At 38.6% G+C, this 22,336-nt stretch overlaps 1 protein-coding gene across 1 annotated transcript; it reads right to left on the bottom strand.

Moving 5' to 3' along the window:
* Positions 1-1,527: 1,527 nt before the first annotated feature.
* On the bottom strand, positions 1,528-22,187 carry LOC137022747 (synaptopodin). The gene is made up of 4 exons (XM_067389195.1): positions 22,129-22,187; positions 15,463-16,661; positions 5,185-7,136; positions 1,528-2,650 (listed from the first exon to the last, which is right to left on the bottom strand). The coding sequence occupies exons 2-4, from the start codon at positions 15,656-15,658 to the stop codon at positions 1,907-1,909; spliced, it is 2,892 nt and encodes a 963-aa protein (XP_067245296.1). The 5' UTR covers positions 15,659-16,661; positions 22,129-22,187; the 3' UTR covers positions 1,528-1,906.
* Between the last annotated feature and the right edge of the window lie 149 nt (positions 22,188-22,336).

Raw genomic sequence — 22,336 nt, 5'->3', positions numbered from 1 at the left:
CTTTGGTAAAAAAGCATTGAAATTCTTTGGTACACCTTTCTGAGTCCATGTAATGCCTTCATTAAATTACAGACTGCTGCAAATGTGACTTTACAGGAACAGTTCACTCTAAAATGAAAATTTAGTCCTCATTTATTCACCCTCATGTTTTTGCAAAATCATATGACCCTGATCAAATCTTTCTTTCTTCGATAGAACAAACAGGAATATGAAAGTGAAGATGCAAAGATGCTGTCAGGTTCCAGCAATGACAACGTGCACCATAAGTATAGTCAATTTGATCTAATATGATTTAGAGGGGAACATTTTCAGCATCAACAGCTTCAATTCTGAAAGAAAATCAGATGGCTTCAGAAGACTTGGAATATAGCATGAGTCACTCCAGTTCTGTCATCATTGCTTTGTACCAATGTTAGTTTTTGCTTAGTCTTGTGTAACTTTATAACATTGAGTTTGAATAACTTAAACCATTTAAGGCAATCGGTTTTCTCAAACCGTTTAAGTAATATATTTGTTAAAGGATTAGTTCACTTTAAAATGAAAATGACCCCAAGCTTTACTCACCCTCAAGCCATGTATTAACTTTCTTCTTTCTGATGAACACAATCTGAGTTATATTAATAAATATCCTGACGCATCCAAGCTTTATAATGGCAGTGAACAGGGCCAATGAGTATGAAGCTTAAGAAAATGCATCCATCCATCATAAACATGCTCCACAAGGTTAATAAAGGCCTTCTTAAGTGAAGCGATGCATTTGTGAAAAAAAAAAAAATCCATATTTAACAAGTTATACAGTTATACTTCTGCCAGACCACCTTCCGTAGTCAACTTACGAAGAAAGTGTAAAACTCTTGCAGTTCAAAACACTTGTGCTACATCCTACGCCTTCCCTATTTAAATTCATATACACCTAGGCTTGAGGGTGAGTAAAACTTGGGGTCATTTTCATTTTAAAGTGAACTAATCATTTAAGACTTAGATTTGTTAACTGAATTCAAACTGAATGAGTGGAATAAACTTAAAATCTTTAAGTTGAGTTTACTCTAATGATTGACTAAAATATAAGTGAATTCAACTTAATGTATATGAGTTTACAGTACTCATACTTATTGGTTTTAAAACTTAAATGGTTTACAGCAATCGGTTTCCTCAAATGGTTTGAGTTACCATAATAACTTATCGGGTTTTACAGTGTAGTCATATTCCAGCATCTGTTTTATTCACTTTCATATGATAAAGAGCAATGTGAATATTCTGTTGATCACCTAATTTTTGTGTTTACATGAAAGAAAGTCATACTGGTTTAAGTAAATATGTGGGGTGAGTAAATGATGACAGAATTTTCATTTTAGGTGATATACACTACCATTCAAAAGTTTGGGGTTGGTAAGATTTTTTTATTTATTAAATGAGCTCTTATGCTCACCAAGGCTGCATATATTTGATTAAAATTACAGTAAAACAGTAATATTGGTAATTTATTCTCTGAAGAATAGAAAGTTCAAAAGAACAGCATTTATTTGAAAAAAAAAAAAAAAAAAAATTAAACTATGTAAAAGTCTTTACTGTCACTTTTGATAATTTTAATGCATCCTTGCTGGATAAAAGTAAAAGATAAAAAAAAAAAAAGTGGCTTTTTTGAATGATAGTGTATTTCTTATCTTGTATAGATCCCATTACTCAGTCAAAAAAAAAAAAAAAGTGGCTTTAAACTTTTGAATGATAGTGTATTTCTTATCTTGTATAGATCCCATTACTCAGTCAACAATACTGTACTGTACTGTATGTGATGTTTAGCCATGTACTGCAAATCCACAATGCTGTATTTTTACATTCAATATTTAAGGGACAATTTGGTCTACAACGAAATCAGGCTGAAGTATAAATCATCCTTAAGTGCTTCCTACAGATCTTCAGGCAGGCCTCCCCTCTTCACCTGCAGACCGCCGGTCCAGCCACGGGGGCAGGTGTTGTAACTGCGCACTCCAGGAGAGCGCAGACCTGAATCCTCAGACTCGACCGAGGCGTCGGAGTCGGTCAGCGAGCGTGTGTTGTACAAACGCACCGGAGAGTGGATCATGCGGGTGGGCGACGGACTGGTAAGGGTGGGCGACTGAGCCCCCAGCATCCGCGGCTGAAAGGGACTGGCAGGCTTGTGTTCATAAGGCACAATCCCGCCGTTCACGGGGGAGATGGGTAGACTGCGCCCGCTCAGCGCCCCGGGAGACGGACTGTTTTTCCGCTTGGCGGCATTGATGATGTTTTTGGCCAAAATGCGGTGGTTGGCTTTGGTGTCCTGGATGGTGGCCGGGGATTGGCACCTGGTTTCCCAGGGTGGAGACACAGGAGAGGTGGCAGTCGGCTTGAAGATGGTACCTGGAGATGGAGTGGTTGCAATGGGTTTGTGGATGAGCCTTGGGGAAGGGCATGTCGCAACAGGCTTATGGATGGGTCGGGGGGAGGGGGAGATTGGTGTGGGCTTGTAGATGGGGCTGGATGATGTAGAGGTCGTCAGAGGGCTGCTGGGGGCCCAGACAGCATTGGAAAGCACCTCAGGGCTGGTGAAGCGTCGAGTCAGGTTGGGCGTCCTGGAGGTTGGGGTGGTGGAGCCAGGGCTAGTAACTGGTGCCGGGGTCTCTTCCTTGATCTGAAAGAAGATTAGAAAAGATTAGTTTTAGAGGTGAGACATCACTTTGATTTAGTGTCTGTATTGTTAAATACACTCACAAACACTGAACAATGATAATAAAAGGGCTCAAGAGTAAGGATTTTTCTGCTGTCCATTGTTCAAATTTCTACTTTGCCAACAATCGTCACTGGGCTCAAAACAAATAATCTCTAAATGTAATTTATCAATTATTAATTATCATCATAATGATAATTTTATATTAACATTTATCATTACAAAAATGTAAATGTATAATTTAAGTTAATATTTATTTTTACATTTTAATACAAATATAGATAATAAACATTTATATTTTAAATGTATTTTATAATATTTAAAAATAAATAATGTATCATACATTTTTCACACATATAAATTTAAATTATCATGTTTCAAAATTTCTTTACAAACAAAATTTGCTAGTCAGATATATAATAGCTAGACATTATTATACAGGAAAGTCCAATAAAATTCATACACTTTTAGTGAGCAGATAATACTGGACAGCATGTTAGATAATTTCATTTAGCTGACAAGGTTAAAAAGTTGACAAGCATAATTCTCAACCAAATGTCACAGAAAACAAGGCATAAATTGTGGAAGACATAAAATGTGCGTACATGATCAAATATATATATAGAGCGCTGATCTAATAAGACATGTGACAGTTCACTCACACTGAGCCAGCATACAATCCTTATTTGAGCCTTGCATAACATGTTATGATTCATTTCTTATGGGAATGTTTGTCAGAATGAAGATAGAGAGGAATGTTAGTGCACAGAAACAAAGATATCATCATGCTCGAGGTACAACAACAACAGAACAATTCTGGTTCCAATGATACACAATACTGTTTTTTCAAAAACTCAAGCTTTCTAAGTTCATGCCAGGATCATGCCCACGTTTGGGTAAGATTAGCCTGTAAACATGGCATTGAAACACATCTAAAACACCTCCTGCTGAACTGCATGCAACTTTAGATGTGATGTTATCGATATCAGGCCCTCTCATGCATCCTGTGATTACACTGAGCTGTTTATTCTTGCCCAATGTCTGAGTAGTTTCCCAGCACACCAGGATATCATGCCATCTTCAGATCACTTGCATACACACTGCCAAGACCACTAACCTTTACTGAGATATGCATTTGCACTGTTGAGGCTGCTGGATATGTTTTCACCTCCAGCAAATGTGTTTTTCGAAGCATGAGGGAGGGCAGAGGTCAGGCCGTAAGCCTAAAGCTCAAGCCCACAGGGGCCTGTTTCGGCTCAGATGTGCGTTTTTTTAGGGGCAGGCCAGGAATGTGCAGGGCACATACATATTCAGTCAGAGTTACAAAAAAAAAAAGTTTCTAATTTCATTCTGGGTCAGAGCACCATACAACGGGTGGCTCTGATACACATATCTTTGTTTTGTTGTTGCAAGTGTATAGATAAAACAACTCTTTGTGTGGGAAATCTGGCCTGTGATTCTCATCACTGAGGAGAGGATAATACCAAAACTGAAACAACTGATTATAGGGAATGCTGAAAATAGAAACAGAAATCCACACAGGAAATTCAGCAGATTAGTCAACAGAACAGAAGATAATATAGTATGAAAACCAGAGACAGAAAAGAAACTGAGTGTTTCCTTGTTTTAATGAAACAGAATAGACAAAATCATTTGAAAGCGATTAAGCTAGAAGGGGAAAAACAAAACTAGCATAAAAATATATTCCACAAACTGTGTGTAGTGATAAAGTAAGCTGACTTCATTAAACTTAATTATGGCTTTGCTGAATCAAAGGTCTGCAGTATAACAGTGTATGCACACTACACCCTAGTACATACTGTCACACAGCATGCAAGCTGTAAACTACACCTATAAATCAATGAGAAGCATACAGAACTAATTAAGAATGAGAACATTACAGGTGTCGTACTATGAAGTACAGAGGCCCTCATATCATCCTAGTCATATTAAATTGTATATCGTAGATCATAAAAGGCAAGACGCCATCTGCTAAAGTGCTTTATAAGACTGTGCCAACTCCAACCTGAAAACTTGGAGGCAAGCGTTGGAAAAAGACACACTGGTTTTGTACCTAAAATATATCTGGCATGAGGACAAAACTGAATAAACTCTAGTTCTGAAACACACAGCTGCACTAAATTACAATGTCTTTGATTAAAAAACAAATAAGTTTCTATTTATAGCCCTCTGGTGGCCAGTTCATGAATTACAACTTAAATCAGTTTTAAAAGTAAGTGTAAGACCTGACATTTATTGCCTCCACATGCAAAAAAATAAACAAGACAAAAAACTGATCTGAGCATGAAACCAACAGTGCTAGGTTTATTGTTTCCTGTAGAGCTATTTTTTTGTACCTAACTGCTGTCTTGTTACTTCTAAGTGGACAGTCAGTTCAATGTGTATTTCCCTTCCATTATTCTTTGGTCTGAGGAGTACATAAAGAAAAGAAGAGCAGAAAATGGAAAGGTTTAAAAGAATGAAGATGGTTTCCACACCTGTGGGTTGATACCAGCTTTTTTGGCGGAGAACGTAGGACGTGGAGCTTGGACGCCAGAGCGAGGTGAAGCCACACGTTCTGGAGCTAAAGGAGACACTGGGGAACTGACACTGCCTGCTGTAATGGAACTGAGAGGCGTCATTGGAGGCGAAAAGCAATGGGTTGATCGATAGCTGGCAGACGGGCTGTACGGTGAAGGCAATGGGCTTACTGGAAGGGATGATTGTCTGGAGAAGGAGTGGGCTGTCATGACAGGTTTAGGAGCTGGGGCAGCTCTGGGAAGAGTGCTGTAGGGATCTTTCGTTGGGTTGAAGATGAAGAGGGATGAGTTGAGCTGGTACGGCTGATGTCTGGACAGCTCCATCTCGATTTTTGTGCAACCGTTCTCCAAGGGTATCTCTGGTGGTGGAGCCGGTGCAGGTACTGGCGTTTTGGCAGGGACAGTCTTTTTCTGAGTGGCCTGCTGAGCTTGAAGTGTCTTTGAAATTTGTGCACTTATGTTGGAGGTGTTCACTATGGCCTTTACTCGACCAGGCATGTTGGATGGATACACCCATGAAGGAGGCAAGGACATGGTAGGAGAGGGAGATCTCAGCTCCTTGCTGTCATGGACGAACCTTTCCATTCTTGACTGCCGTTTGGCAAACAGTTCAGCTCCTTTTCCTGAAGCATTGGTCAGGGCTTGCTCTGGCTTGTGCTCCATCCTGGCACGCGTCCTGGAGCTTTTCAAACTCGAGGCCCACTCTGGCACCAAAGCTTCCTCGTGAACGTCCTCATCCTTGGCCTGGAAGTTTGAGGCTTCGGCCCCGAGAGCCAGCAGCTCCTCCTCCTGCGCTGCATCTGGCTGGGGTTTTGGTTTCTTCTTTTCATCTGCACCCTGCACCAAGGACAGGAGTTCGGGATTCGGAGCCACTTTTGGCTTCTCCTGAAATGTGAACATCGACTTGCGGGTTGCTCGGCGAGCCCGGCCCTCATCGAGGATGCCCGTCTTGATGGGTGTTGTGGATCTCTTCTCGCTCAAGAGTTCAGGAACAAATGTAGGCCTTGGGACAGATGGGCGGATGTAGTAGGAAGAAGGTTGGGGTGAGGGAGTATGGGCTGCATCAGGTGGAGGAGGGCTGGAGTAGCTAGGGAGAGGAGGAGTTGGATATGAAGGTGGAGGTGGTGGCGGCGAGAAAACTGGTCTTGCGTGTATTGGGTAAGTTGAAGGTTGTGGTTCAAAGTGTGTTGTGGAGTCATGGGATGGGGCTGGAGGGATGTCCATGCCTGGACTTGCAGTTTCTGAGGATCCTACTGTTGTCGGGGAGAAAAATGGTCGAGCTGTTCTGTTTATGATGGTGGCCTGTTTAGTCACCGTCTTGGCTGCTTTTCCATTGCACTGCATACTGTATCCATTCACAATTTCTTTATTGTGCGCTTCATTGGCTTCAGCTTCATCCTGACCAGTTCTGTTCATAACAACAAGGGTATTGTCACTTCTAAGAGTAATCTCATCCTTCACATCCTCTGTGAGGTCTTCTGAGAGCTCTTCATCCTTCTCATTGACGGGTAGAAAGTGCCTTTCTTGGCCACTTTCCTCTGCTACATCCTCCCGCGTAACCTTGCTAGCATCTTCCATGTCGCACCCAGTACTGAGGATTCTGCCAGCTGACCACGTTAGACCTGTCTTGAGGTTCCTGTGATTCAACTCTCTGTGCTGGTCCTCAGTCGAGTGCTGTTTGTCCCATGTCTGTGGACTTTCAGCAGATGAATCAATTACATTCTCAGATGCCTCCAGTCCCCCTCCTCCGACACTCACGAGCGTGAAAGCGTTCACTCTCTGTCTGCGACGGTTGAAAAGTTGTACACCTTTAGAGTTGGAATTGGCCTGGAGCTGAGCAGCAATGATCTGACTCTTGGTACGTGCCTCCTTCAGCTCCTTCTCCGACAAACTGGCACTTCTGCTGAGGTCTGTTATGGTAGAATAAAACAACAATCAACTCAAGAGAAAATTAAAATTATGTTATACATTCACAGCATTGACAATTGTAAAGCGTTTCAGTTCACAAAGACAAGCAAAGTGTTGCTCAACTTATAAATATAAAATTGAGCACAAACCACCAAGTCCTATGATGGAAGTGCTATTTTAAATTGCACTTAATTGTTTCAGCCTAACAAACACAGGGCGATGCATATAATATCACAGGCCTGTTTTATTAGAGAGAGCAACTGGACAGGTTTTGGCAAATATTAACCTACTTTGTATTTTATTTCATGATCTCATAATTTCTTTCACAATCATTTGGGTGCTGTTTAAGTTTCACTTATAGTAGCAATGTACTCAAATGGGAGTATTATTATCCTAAAAGTCAAGAGTATTATATGTCTTTCAAGTAATTGTAGTTTCCATGAGTCACCCTACTAAAAAGATGAATCATATTAGTTTGTAGTAATTTTTGCAGACAGACCTATAAAAGACACGCTGACATATAAAGTTCAAGGAATTTAGTTGAAAATGATTATTTTCACAGTTTGCTGTGATTCACGATGCCTGCAGGCAAACATTTGTAGACCGCATAACGTTTTCACACATTTATAGTTCTAAGAACCTCCTGTAAATAAATCATAATGCTGATATTTGCAGTTCTACCCATAGTTTGGCAAAGAGGGATGTTAAAACAGTCATCTATTTGTTGAAAATGGCAAAGGTTTATTGACTGGGCTAAAAAGCCTCATTCCGAACTGCAGAAAGTATTTCCTTCACCATGGGCTCAAGTCCCTCCCTTAGCATTCCTCAACTGCCGAGAAAATTCCCTGCTTGAGACTGCAGCATGCCTTGAGAAATCTCTCTAAGGCACAGGAGTCATTGGTTTATATGCTGACATCCTGACAGGTTCATGCATTCACTTACAAGACAAAGTCTACATTTAGATGCTTGAACTTTGACCTGCAGTGATATACTGTGGCATCAAAGTTTTAGTAAATAAAACAAGCATGCTTGAAGATCCTGCCTACAAAAGAACGAGTGCCTCGAGAAAGGAACACAACTTTTAAAACACAAACCCTCAACATCTTATACCAGCACATCACATCCTGAGAAAGACTGTTAACAATTAGATCACTGGCAGAACAGCTTCACTCACTAAATATAAGTGTGGTTAACCTGTGCAACATAAACACAATCTGTTTCCCTAATAGACCTTTGAATAATTAACCACTTATGGTTTCCCTGAGGTAGTTTTCAGCTTTCATCCTCAACCTCAGACTTGGCAGCAAAACTTGCAAACAATGTTGTGTTTTTTTCTCAGTCCAGGCAGGTAGGTCTTTGTCTTGCCTGAGCTAAAGTTTAAAAAAAAAAAAAAAAAAAAGGTGGTAAAAAAGCAAGAGTTCTAAATCTATCCCATTTGTTTTTATGTGCAAGTTTGCTAGACTCAAAGGAGCTTTCATAGCACATGAAATAAAATTATAATAGAGCATGAATAATGTGCATCTGCCTTTCATTCCACCAGCGAAAAACACCTCTTAATTTAGTCAGACCATGCAACACAACCTCTAGCGCACTGTGATAAAAAGCTTTCCATTTTTCTTTACAGATATTCATCTTTATGGTATCTAAAATAATTTACTACTTATAAAATCCAATAATCAGCAATGAACACATGCAACCTTTCTCTTTTCTTTTCATTTGCATGTTTTCCCTGTCAACTCAACTACTTTGAAGAATCTCTTTAAACATAAGAAAATCATTAAAATTACCTGATGCACAGTTTTTACTTGTTTCTTATTCTTTTAAAAGAAATACAATTTTCTGTCACATCAGAGTCGGACCAGAATCCAAGCAAATTTATTCAGTTATGAGTTACTGTGACTCATTGACTGCTTTCTACTTTATAATTAACAAACACTAAAAATGTGGTAATGTGTGCAAAATAATAACTATTATTAAAAAATTGCTGGTGTAAGTATCCAGTCTGATTTTTTAAAGAATGAAAACTGTTAATTTAGATGTTACCACATGAAACACATTTTAGGTAAATAAATAAATGTACAACCAAGAATAACTGTTAAAATACATTATGCCTGACATATCTTTAAGTTGTCTATAAGTTCAAAACATTGTTCTTCTCTTTACTTGTAGGCTATACACTTGTATAAACTTTGTCTAAAGATAACCCAAATCAACCAATCATTTTTTTCCCCCTTTTCTTTTAAAACAGCATGAATTCATTACAAAATATTGCTCTCCTGTCACCACTTTAATGAAGAAGCGTCACATAATATAATTTGTATGATATGTAACCAAACCTCAGAACTTATTTGTCATGACTTCAGCGACTTCATTCCTTTCACCAATCTAAGTCTTTTTTTTTTTTTTTTTTTACTCAAATAAAGCTTTTAAACTTAAAGAAATATATCGGGTCAAACTAAACTTCTCTTACCTTAATTAACTCTGAATACAGTCTCTTTTGTTGCTGCTCCGCGAGCTTTTCTAATTTAACTTCATGTGTTTCCTCCACTCCCCCTTTAGCAGCGCGAGCCTGGATCGGATTTCGTGTCGTTGAGAGTGATGATCTCTCGCGAGCTCCACATGCGCATCGAGGCGGGCAGGGCTGGGGCACTGGACGAGGTTTGCGCTTCACTTTTGCTTTTTTAAGGATGGCTATGCTGTGTCGTTCCTGATTGACTTTGCTTCCTCTGCTTTTTGGATTTGTACACTTCAAATTCAACAGTGAAGAACCGGGATACAGAATAGAGCTGGGGAGCGGGGCTAGTTGTCACGCGGGGAAGTTGTCACAAGAGCTAGTCAGAAACGCTGAGGTTTTGAGCCAAAAAAATTCAATTATAACAATATTTTCTCTAGCAGTGTTTTTGTAGGTTGTTTTTAAACACATAGTTCAACTCTCTCCAATGGGACCACATTATATAAATATAGCCTATATATATATAAATATATATATATATATATATATATATATATATATATATATATATATATATAAATATAGCCTATATATATATATATAATTTAAAGGCATATAATAGGTCACATAAAAATGAAAATTCTGTCATCGTTTACTCACCCTTATGTTGTTCCAAAACCTCAAGTCATTGAAACCCACTTCTTCTGTGGAAAACCAAAGCAGAAGCAGAAGGAAAGTCTCAGTCACCATTCACTTTTATTGAATGGGAAAAATATGCAATAAAAGTGAATGGTGACTGAGGCTGTCATTCCCTGACTTTTTTGCCAAATCCATTTGTTTTCTACAGAAGGAAGACAATAATGTGGGTTTCGAAATACATTAGATTTAGTAAATGATGACAAAATGTTAATTTTGGGGTTGAACCACTGGTACCTTATGGGAACCTTATGGTAACCACTGATTCCTTTACCAGAGATTGTGGATGTAGGAATAATTTAAAAGCGTTCCTACAAAGTGACATGAGCACTGAATTTTACAAGTTATGACTGCTACGGCCTTGGATGTACCTAAATAATTATGTACAGAATCTGTAAGTTTTTCACATTCTGTTCCACTCCAAATTAAGTGGCCACATTTCATCAATGTCATGCTTAGAATCAATGTGTCAGCTCTTTGAGAGGATTGGGTTGCAGGGGAGTCGTTCGGTGAACACGCTCACTTCGTTGGATGGACACCTGAGCCTCAAGGGTGGAGTTCAGTTTAGACCGCAGAGGTTTGCTTGCTTAGCTGAACCATCCTACCTGACTCATAGCGCTCATGCTTAACTTATCATTAACATGAAGAAAAAGACAGGAACTTCCTCTAGCCTAAAAAGTAGTGGTAGGAATGGAAGGAAAGAAAGAATGTTCCCATTTCCTTGGCACTGAACTGCCAGTGATATATGGGCTCTCAGTTCAGACAGATGAGGGAAACTCCCTCACAGCTTGAGGATTTGGGGACCTGGCCGGCCTGGGGTTGTATATCAAAGGTCAGATTTCCCTGTCGGATGTAATTGTCTATTTGGAAGATGGGATAAAATAACAGTTTTTCTCTGGGAAATGTGAGTGTGGAGTAATGAGATTGGTGCTGTTTAAGAACTTAAAAACCATGAATGTGCAATTACACCTCAATGTCAATAAAACCTGTACTGGTAGACTCTTATGTAGGGCTAGGGCTGACCAATGTAGACAAAAAAAAAAATCATCTCAGTATTTTTTTTTTTTGGCTGAATGTCGATAGACAGTAGGCCTATGTATCTCTGTATTTTCTACTTTTCTTATTTGCATAAAAATCCAATTCTACATATGGCACATTTAATATCTATCAACAAATATTTTAGCATTATTGCGCTCCCATTCTATTGCACTTTATTTGTTTGGAACGCATGCAAACAGTGTTCATTCACTGAATTCTGTTTAGAGGAGACTCGCTTGCAAAAGGTTTGTCCACTGCTGACAGCTTTCTAATATTTACAGATGGAGAACATCCCTGTGAAATATAAGTTATGCAATAAGGAAAACACCACATCTCAAACGCATTAAACAGCACAAGTATCTGTTAGAGCATCTGACAGTGCAAGCCGTATATGTGCTATTACAAATTATTTTGAAACCCTTAATATAAAGCATACGTCTGAGGAAAATGTGGATTATGCACTTTCTCACTCTGTGTTGTCTGGTATTTTTCAGATGAGCTTGTAAAATCAAACCACTATATATCGATATAAACGGTATTGACGTCAGAACCTGGAAGACTAATTCATCACTGGTTCCCTCGAGATTTTCCTATGGGGTTTTATAATGGAGTTTTTATGAGTAAAGTAAAGCCTGTGTTAAACTTAACTTGACTTACTTTGACATTTTGCTCTACAATGTAAACTTATGTGCTCTCAGACTTTTGAACCACACTGTATCATTTTCCAATTTCATGCTATCAGCATCTGGAGATGCAAGAATAACAAGGATAATCATCAAAACATGATGCTCAGTCCCATACAAGGAGAGAGCGAGAGAAAAGGAAAGAAAAAGAGAGAGAAAATGCTGACATTTACTTCAGCGTTTCTTCTTAGGAACAGTATGAAACCAATATAAAGTGACGGAATTAGCTGTTCCATCTCAGCCTCTCCACATCCTCCCCTCCCTCTATTTTACATGCTCCAAAGCTGTAACAACATCAGAGCAACCTCTTGAATTCTGCAAAAACAGTTTTGGACTGTCTGAAATGGGTATGAATTCTCGTCAGAGGAGCTGTAAAACCCCTCTGTCGCACAGTCACTGGTGTGAACTGCTGCCTATTTGCAGTGGGTGCCTGGTCATCTGCAAACCTTATTATGCATTCTTTCCAGATAATACTACCCACAGCTTGAGCATTATGGTCAGCGGGTATGAAGAGCTATTACTGTACGGCTCATATGTTTCTGCGAGGAAACAAACGTGTCATTGAGGGTTTAGTAAGAGCTGATGTCTAAACAGTTAGGAGATAGCAGCATGTCTGACGGTGTTTGTCTCTCTGATTGTAGGGCCTGTCAACCATTTAACATTTTGTCTTGACTCACTTTTTTAACTGTGATTATGTGACTATGGAATACTTGATTTTGATTGGTTAATCACAACATTCTGCAGTCAATTTTGTCTGTAAAATAACGTTAAAGTATAAAATTTACCATTGTCCCAAGCAACCAATTTCCTACATAGCTTTAGTTTCATGTCTGTCATTGTACTTCACCCAAAAATGAAAATTCTGTTATTAATTACTCACCCTCATGGTGTTCCACACACATAAGACCTTCGTTCATCTTCGGAACACAAATTAAAATATTTTTGATGAAATCCGAGAGGTATATGACTCGTCCATAGACAGGAATTTAACCACCACTTTCAAGGTCTGGAAAGTACTAAAGACATCATTAAAACAGTTGACGTGACTGCAGTGGTTCAACCTTAATTTTATGAAGCGACGAGAATACTTTTTGTGCGCAAAAAACAAAACAAAAATAACGACTTTGTTCAACAATATCTCCTCTTCTGTGTCATTCTCACACGCTGTTAACGTTCAGAGCTTCCAGGTTCTATGTCAGAACGCCGACTCATTATTGGCCGGCTCCTGCGTCAGCATCACGCTAATTCATCGTGCTTTTCACATGAACAGCGTCGGCCAATACTGAGCCTGCGTTCTGACATAGAACCTGGAGGCGCTGAACATAAACATTGTATGTACGCAAAAAGTATTCTTGTTGCTTCATAAAATTAAGGTTGAACCACTGCTTAACGATGTCTTTAGTACCTTTCTGGACCTTGAATGTGGTGGTTAAATTGCTGTCTATGGATGAGTCATATACCTTTCGGATTTCATCAAAAATATCTTGATTTGTGTAGGTCTTACGGGTGTAGAACGACATGAGTGTGAGTAAGTAATGACAGAATTTTTATTTTTGGGTGAACTAACCCTTTAACAACACAGTCACTTGTTCACTGTTCTCTGATGTTGGTTATGGTCACATGATATTCAGGTAATAAAATAAAACAAAATAAAATAGGGTTTATTATGAATTGCTTTCATTTACACCACGTTCCCAATTATTATGCAAGTGACATATCAGTAAGATTTCAGTAGAATAAACCTTCAGATTTTAGTTTTTCTAAGAAAATGTTTGTTCGTTTATTTATCCATGTCTTTTAGATAACTGGTATCAATCTCAGACAAAATAATTTGCCAGGTCTATGGAAACCCTACTTAGAGGTTGTTCCACATTATTAAGCAAGTCACAGTTCTCATGCAATATGGAGAGGAAGAAAGATCTTTCTGAAGATGAAAAGCATGAAATGGTGCAATGTTGTGCAAAAGGCATGAAAACAACTAATATTTTGTGAAAACTGAATGGAGATTATCGAATTATCATAAGATTTCTGAGTGATTTAGAGCATAGCAGAACTCAGTCAGATAATTGTAGAAAATAATTGTATTAAAAGGGCAGCTATAAAAAAGCCAGTGTTGAGCAGCAAACAGGTATTTGAAGCTGCTGGTGTCTCTGGAGTCTCAGGAAGCTCTCCATGCAGGCTGGAAGTTGTGCGTAAAGATGCATTTTAGCCACCACTAACCAAACCTCACAAAGAGAAACATTTACAGTGGGTGTAGACTAATTTTTAAATAGTTTTATTCACTGACTAATGCTGTACTACAATAGATGGTCTAAACGGACGCATTTCTGGATGGTTGGTGAATGGCCACCACGTTCCAACAAGACTGCGACGTCAGCAAGGAGCTGACGGGTGATGATTTGGGCTGGCATATTGGGAAGTGAGATGGAAGGTCCCTTTAGGGTCTCTAAGGGCAATTAAAATGACTTTTGCAAGATATGTGAAGTTCATAACTGGCCATTTTCAGCTATGAGATAAAAAGAAGGATAGCGCTTTCTGAAATACAATGCACTATGCACTATCCCATGCTGCAAAAAAAACACCACAGCAATAAAACTGTTTGAAAATGTATTTCTACACCCACTGTAAATGTTTCTCTTTGTTAGGTTTGGTTAGTGGTGTCTAAACTGCCAGCCTGCATGGAGAGCTTCTTGAGACTCCAGAGACACCAGCAGCTTCAAATACCTGTTTGCAGCTCAACACTGGCTTTTTTTATAGCTGCCCTTTTAATACAATCAATTTTTTTGACAGGAACTTTCATTAATAAGCCTTTATCTGACCGAGTTCTGCTGTGCTCTAAATCACTCAGAAATCTTATGATAATTTGATAATCTCCATTCAGTTTCACACAATATTAGTTGTTTTCATGCCTTGCACAACATTGCACCATTTCATGCTTTTCATCTTCAGAAAGATCTTTCTTCCCCTCCAAATTGCATGAGAACTGTGACTTGCTTAATAATGTGGAACAACCTCTAAGTAAGGTTTCCATTGACCTGGCAAATTATTTTGTCTGAGATTGATACCAGTTATCTAAAAAGACATGGATAAATAAACAAACATTTTCTTAGAAAAACTAAAATCTGAATGTTTATTCTACTGAAATCTTACTGATATGTCACTTGCATAATAATTTGGAACACGGTGTAATTGATTTTATTTGTTTTACTTTAATTATTTAATTATTAGCTTTTCATCAACTCATGAATCCCAGTTTTGGAAACCCTGATATAATAATTTATACTCAATATTTCATGTGCATTCATTTATTTATTTAGTAAGCAGCGATGTCGGGTCCTTGATTCCCCCGCCAGGGTCTATTTATTATTCCTTATATATTTAACACTGAAGTCATACAAGTATACTGTAATGTATCCTGTTCTTTAGATTCAAAGTTGTAAACAAGAAGAAAATATTTACTTGTTTTCCGCTCCATCTGGCAAGACGTCAAGCCTGGCTTTGCTTTGACCCCACAGTGGTCATTTTTCTCCAAGATGTTAGTACTGTGCCTCTCCAGGGACGTCTTTGCTCCAGTCTTGTCAAGGGTGGAGGATGTTGTCGTGGTAGGCCCGTCCCAGCTGTCCCCTCTTCTTGCAGGCACATGCTTGCACTCCATCCCGGCCGCGTCGCTCCGTCCTCGTGTAAGAGACTCTTCTTTGCTGAGCCCCTTTTAACCGGCACACTTGCCTGGGTGTGAAAAAAGCTTTCTTTTTCTCAGCTGGGGCGTAAGTTTGGCTTGCAAAAGGTGGTTTCGGGTTCCCCTGGCTGTTTTATGCTTCCCGAATTGTGAAGAAACAAGGATCAAAAGCAGGATCAAAGTCAAAGCTCTACATTTTGCTGGACGTTTTCTTCACGGTAATCCTTTGGAGTAGACCTGCTACCGCCCAGGGATGAGCTGAGAAATGCACTTTTGCTTTCAATCCACACAATATTAGTCAAACTCTAACAAGACCTCCCTGGAGGTACTTCTCAATGCACCCTGGACCAGTTCCCATGGAAAAGTGCCAAGAAAATTTCACAACTTGGATATGCTCTTTTGCAAAAAGAGCAAAGACTATCCGCTGTTCTATTTGCGTCTGTTTTCGATCTCTTATCCAGATATTTGTCTTTCTTTTTTGAGTCAGTCACCAAAACATGTCCCTAGAGTTTATCGCAATCCTTCTGAGAGAGACTGTTTCTTTAAAGGCACGCGTAGCCCCTGCTTTTAAAACGTTTCAACAATGTCAAGATGAAGGGCAGCGCTTGGTGCTTTCCTGTCTTTTCATTAGCACATGAAAAAACACATTCAGCTGAAAGGTCGTCCAAATGTTCTGACTGCAGCTATTGTAATCACTAAACTTTGAAGCAAGGCTCAATCCATATGTTTGTATTCTAAACAGATGGTTTCTGTAGTTAAGCTGAGCGATATGATCTCTAACCCACCATCAGAGCTGACATATAGTTTATTTGCTTGTTTCAGATTAGGTCCAAATAGACTCCTCGAGCAAGTATATGGAATATCCAGACAGGGCTTAATGTCTTAACTTCTAATTGTGTTGTAGAAATGAATGGCCATTGGATGAACCTTCACTGCTGCCAGGATACAAAGAGTCAGTGATCTTCTTCCCAACCGCAACTTCCTGAAACATATAAGATGCAAACTATGAGTACACGTTTACTATGATACATTCATCAAAATAAAGAATACAGATATCCTACCACATTAAAAATCTTGTAAAGCATTTTCACTTTGAACTAGTTGATGTGAAAAGCATCATAAAGGAAAAACTCCAAATGAATGAAGGAGGGGTATTTCCTCTGGATTTGATATCATTTGTGAAAATGACACCCCACCCATTGTCAAATCAGTGGGTGGAATGAACTGCATTTCCTACATGTGAAGTTGAAACAATGCATATCCCATTTTCTTCCTGACTAATATCAAGGAGACAGGATAATGAAAAGAAAAGGTGTTGTCCAATTAGGAGTTTTTTCTTTATAAAATGGCCTGTTGAGGAAGGAAGGTCAATATTTTTCAAAGCTGGAAACATGAAATCTGTAGAAAGGAGAAAGAGCCATAGATTTCCAATTGGAATATTTATTCATATAATGATAATACCCCTTCAAATATTTGGTTAATGTGGCTATGGACTTTTAATAAAATTATAATTTATTGTTGGATTTTAAGCTGTTTAAAGGTGCAGTATGTAGGATTTCTGTCCGCTAAAGGTCGCTAGAGGCCTATTCAAAACAAAGGCGTAGCTTGATGATGCCAAGTTTGAGCGCAGAATCTTGGGACATGTGGTCTTTATATTACAGCCAGTGGAAACAATCGGGATAGAACTTGGGAAGAAATAATGATCATGGATGCGATTATTAACGTTATTGTAGTATGAAGCAGAGCCGGACGGAGTGTTTGGGAGCTGAACGAGGCCGCTGGAACGATTGCGCAACACATGCCTCACGAGCAGCAGAACTTTTATTATGCCACAGTCGCCGGTGTGAGTATGAGGTAACGCAGCTCTGTTTATCATATTAGATACATTTGAGTGTGATGAAAATTATGTTAAGTTACTCTGTGCGTTCGCTCGGCGGCTGCTGTGAGACACTGTTACACACTGCAGTAAGATAGATCGATTTTAGAATATCATATTAAATGCTGGATGGCTTGTGTTGATAAATGGCATGCAATTCATTAAAATGTATTGTATGATGGAGAAAATGCTGTATTACTGTTACTAAAAATAAAGCTGCATCTGATTATGCTATGTTAGCTATTTGACAAAATAGTGTTTTTCTCTGAGGCATGGTAAAGCATGGTACTCGCAAAAAATCAAGAAAATTAGATTTAAACAATAAGACTAAATGTGTTGCGCTATATAACAATTAGTTTTCTGTCTATAAATATATCAAAACAGTTGTTTCTATTAAAACGTGTAATATATTAAAGCGTCTTTGGTGTTTCCATGGTTTCTACAAAATAAACCGAGGGTAACGCGGGTATGACACAATTAACAGGCGACTCCTCACACGTCCCGGAGCCTTAGTTAAAATTGCAATTTTCTCAAGATTTACAAATAGTTGGAAACATTTGGGATATTTTATGTACTCAAGTGAACAAAATATAGAGCACTGGCCTACTGGTTTTTGGATATTTTACTGCAAAAATCTTGCATATTAAACCTTTAACACTATTTAGATTCATTGTTTTAGTTCAAGTCAAAACTGTTTGGTTACAAACATACTTGAGAGAAAAAAGTAAGTCATACAAGTTTGGAAAGACATAAATGATGACAGAATTTTATTTATTTATAACTAATCCTGTAACTTTCCGATTATGAAGATCGGAATGTCACAGCTGTCGGTTTCGTCAATTAAGGAATTTTCTGTTATTAGGAAAGGCTTTGACTCCAGTGTGATTCTATGCATTCTCCCGGATGACTTGTAATGAAGTTGCATGCTGAAACAGGACAGTGTGTTAATTGGCAATTGTACAAATAGCACAGTCTAGCGTCAATAGCAGTGAATCACCCTGTCAGCTGAGTGTTGTCTCTCTCACATCCTGTAGGCTACAACAAGGCCGAGGGTCACGTGAGGTAATAAAACCCCATTAGTCTTCATCACCCCCTTTCAAACACTGTTTTAACTAATAACACCTATGACAAATGAGCAGTCTTGCAGTGATTAGCTTGACCCCTGTGCGTTTATGTTTGGGAGTTTATGTCACGCCCACTCCAACAGGCGGCTTAAAGTAGCCACAAGAAGACACCCACTGTTCAGGCCCTCCCTGCCATCCTCCTCAAATAAAGACAATCAACTCAAAACAAACACTCTCGCCCACAAAAGCTTCTCACAAACTCTCTGCCTTTCTCTGCTTTGGACGGAACATAACGAGCAGTAGCTTTGTTTTGTAATGCATTACACTGAGTAATGTGACCTCTGATGACACTTTATCCTTTGATGGTAGATACTAATGTTATACATTATAGAAACTAAAAATGTACAGACTGCATATAGATAAAAATACTGATACAGACAGGCTAATACATTTTATACACATTATACACATGTTGGGGTCTATAACATTTCTTTTTATGTTACTTTTATAATACTTTAATTTAGCAAGGATGCATTGAATTGATCAAAGTAAAAAGAGTTGTTACAAAGGATTTCTTTTTCAAATAAATTATGTTCTTTTGAACTTTCTATTCAATCCTGAATCCTGGAAAAAACATTAGTCATAGTTTCCACAGAAATATTAAGCATCACTCACAACTGTTTTTAACATTGATAATGATAAGGAATGTTTCTTTAGTACCAAATCAATATATTAGAATGATTTCTAAAGGATCATGTGACACTGAAGACTGGAGTAATGATGCTGAATAAATTACATTTTAAAATGTATTAAAATAGAAAATGGTCATTTTAAATTAATTTTTCCAATATTACTGTTATTACTGTGTTTTTGATCAATTAAAGGGTGGTTGAAAATGATTTCACTCTTTTAAATTTAGTTTTTTAACTTTGAGTGTGTAATGTTGCTGTTAGAGCATAAACAACATCTGCAAAGTTACGATGCTCAAAGCAAAGCAAGATATTTTCTTTTAAAGAATTCACTGTTTAAGGACTACAACAAATGGCTGGCAGGGACTACAACAAGCTTCTTCCTGGGATAGTGACATCGCTTACCCTAAAATTTACATAAACCCTGCCCCCAAGAACACGCAACAAAGGGGATGAGGCCATGTTGTTGCAATATAGTACGTAACACATATGCAATAGCATGTCGTAAAAACAAGATGACAACATGACAAGTTATAACCGTAATTAAACTAAACTAGCATATATTCTCTGGCTCTGTAGGCATCTTACAACAGTTCCCACATAAGCGATTTATAGATTATCATGACAGATGATAATGCTAATCAATGACTTTAAGATATCCCACATCAGCTACATAAATTCATCAACTAAATGTTCAGAAACGTCCTGTTTCATTCTACGTTGTCACTTCTTCTTGAGTCTTTCCATCATTATCCGACTCCAGTTTGAACATAAAAGGCTGAACAGTTTCTGATATTCTAGTGAGTCTGCATGAGGAAATCGGAGCTCTTGGAACCCCGCCCTCTTCTTGGGAGCAGTAGCTCATTTGCATTTAAAGGGACACACAAAAACAGACCGTTTTTGCTCACCCTCAAAAAGTGACAAATTTAACATGCTATAAAAATTATTTGTGGGGTATTTTGAGCTAAAACTTCACATACACACTCTGGGGACATCAGAGACTTATTTACATCTTGTAAAACCGGCATTATATGACCCCTTTAAATGCAGCCTCGGTGAGAATAAAAGATTTCTTTCAAATACATTAAAAATGTCACTTACATCAGGGAAACTCAGACTATCAATCTTAACATTTAATTTAACCCATTACGGTTCCTTATAAACTTACCAGCTAATAAGGAATCAGCTATTTCTTTTACTCACCAAATCACTTTGAAGGCTGAAAGCTGGTTGACAGAAAGTTGAAAGCTTATGCATCAGAGCATTTGAACTACAGGCTAAATCAGGAAAAAGTATCATAATGATAAATCTTAATCTGCCTTAAAGTGTCAAAGTAGGCTTATCATATCTGATTTCACTTTCCAGGTATTTACATTACAACACTGACTTACCATCCTACCTGTACGGCTCCCTCATATATCTTTTAACGATTTACCATCATTTGATTCATGACACATTCCAATCCAATGAGGGCATTCTTGTTATCATACACCATTTTAATGAACCATATTGAGCTCTACCCAACAAATTCCATGCGTTATCAGTCCTGAGGCACCGGATAGAGATACTAGGAGATAGTATTTGTGTGTGTTTTGGGCTGTATCCGTTACAGTGCATAATATGAGCAGCAATAGTGTACGTAACGGTGTCTGACACAGCGTTTTGATAAACCTCCCGGGCCCGACAGGTCTCTCTAATCTCCAAGATCCATTACAGCCCTCCAGGGCCGGATCCTTCAACCGTACGCCACATTACAATGCAGAGACCTGCTCTTCAACTCGGCTTTTTTTGCACAAAGGCCTATTGAAGCACCTGTAAGTGGCCTGAAAAATAATTTGGGGGTTGCACTCTACATTTGGCATTCTTTGAGAGTAATTCTCAGCAGATAGCAAGCATGCCTTGGCCTGCACAGGTTGATGACAGACAGCAAAAACACCATTAGTTCTAAACTTCAATGAGGCTGAGAGACATGGTGCCTGCTTTATAAGGGTGCTAAGTATATAGCGGGCACATATTTAAATTATAGAGAAAAACGGCTTGTCATTGAAATCATAAGATGTGCAGGCTCTCATTGGGATGTGCATTGCGTTCAATAGCAAAGTCTGCAGAGAATCACTAAGATGACAAAAAATAAAACCAGGTACTCAGCAATAATCTGTAAATACTGTATATTTTGTGTTTCAATTGTTTCAATTTCATTTTAATGATATATGAACTTCATTAATGATCCATACACGCATAAAAAGAAAGCCTTTTTGTACTCTGATAAAACAATAAATCTAGCACTAAACTCTTCTAGCAGATCCAAATAGCAGATAAAACTTTAGTACCATTTAAAAGCTGCTACTTAATAAGTCCAGCAAATTATGACAGCAAATAAAAGTTCAGATCAGATAAAGGTCAGTGACAGATGCTCAGCACGAAGTTTCCGCTAAACAGGACCCCTGCCTAATGTATAAGTCATTACTGTCGCTAAGAAACTCCAGCACCGGATATTCGTTCTACTGTTACAGCACGGTGCTCAAATTTATCATCATAAGAACCACACACAGGCAAGACAAAAGACAGCCAAACAGAGAACACATGAAGCCCATTGCCGGTGAAATTATCCCTTGACCAGAAGGAGAAAGAAGTTAACATCCTCAATTAATTCAACCCAAATATTTAGAAAAATCAACTTCAGAAACAGTCCTCCTTGTTGCAGCTGGCTACCTCATGAAGTAGATTCTTCAAGGATGTAGTCTGCGAGTCAACAGGTGATAAAGCTCTTCATTGCCAGGAGAAACTCAATGAAAGCTCTGGAGCTGATGGTAGACTCACCTGTAGTCCCAAGTGCTTCGGTGTGTATGTGATGGCTAGTTTGTACAGCCCCTTTTCAGGTCCTTCTTGTGTTCACCTCCCCCTCTGTCTCACATGCAGCTACGCTCTCGTTCTCACTCTCTCTCTCGCAGACAGAAAGAAGGGAAAAGGGGGTGTGGACGAGCAAGAGTTGGAACACAGAGAGTTCTTTGTCTGCCTTCTTCATATG

The sequence above is a fragment of the Chanodichthys erythropterus genome, chromosome 1 (assembly GCF_024489055.1).
Source record: "Chanodichthys erythropterus isolate Z2021 chromosome 1, ASM2448905v1, whole genome shotgun sequence".
Classification (NCBI taxonomy): Eukaryota; Metazoa; Chordata; class Actinopteri; order Cypriniformes; family Xenocyprididae; genus Chanodichthys; species Chanodichthys erythropterus.
The sequence above is the reverse complement of the archived record's forward strand: the minus strand, read 5'-3'. Positions and strand labels throughout refer to the sequence as shown.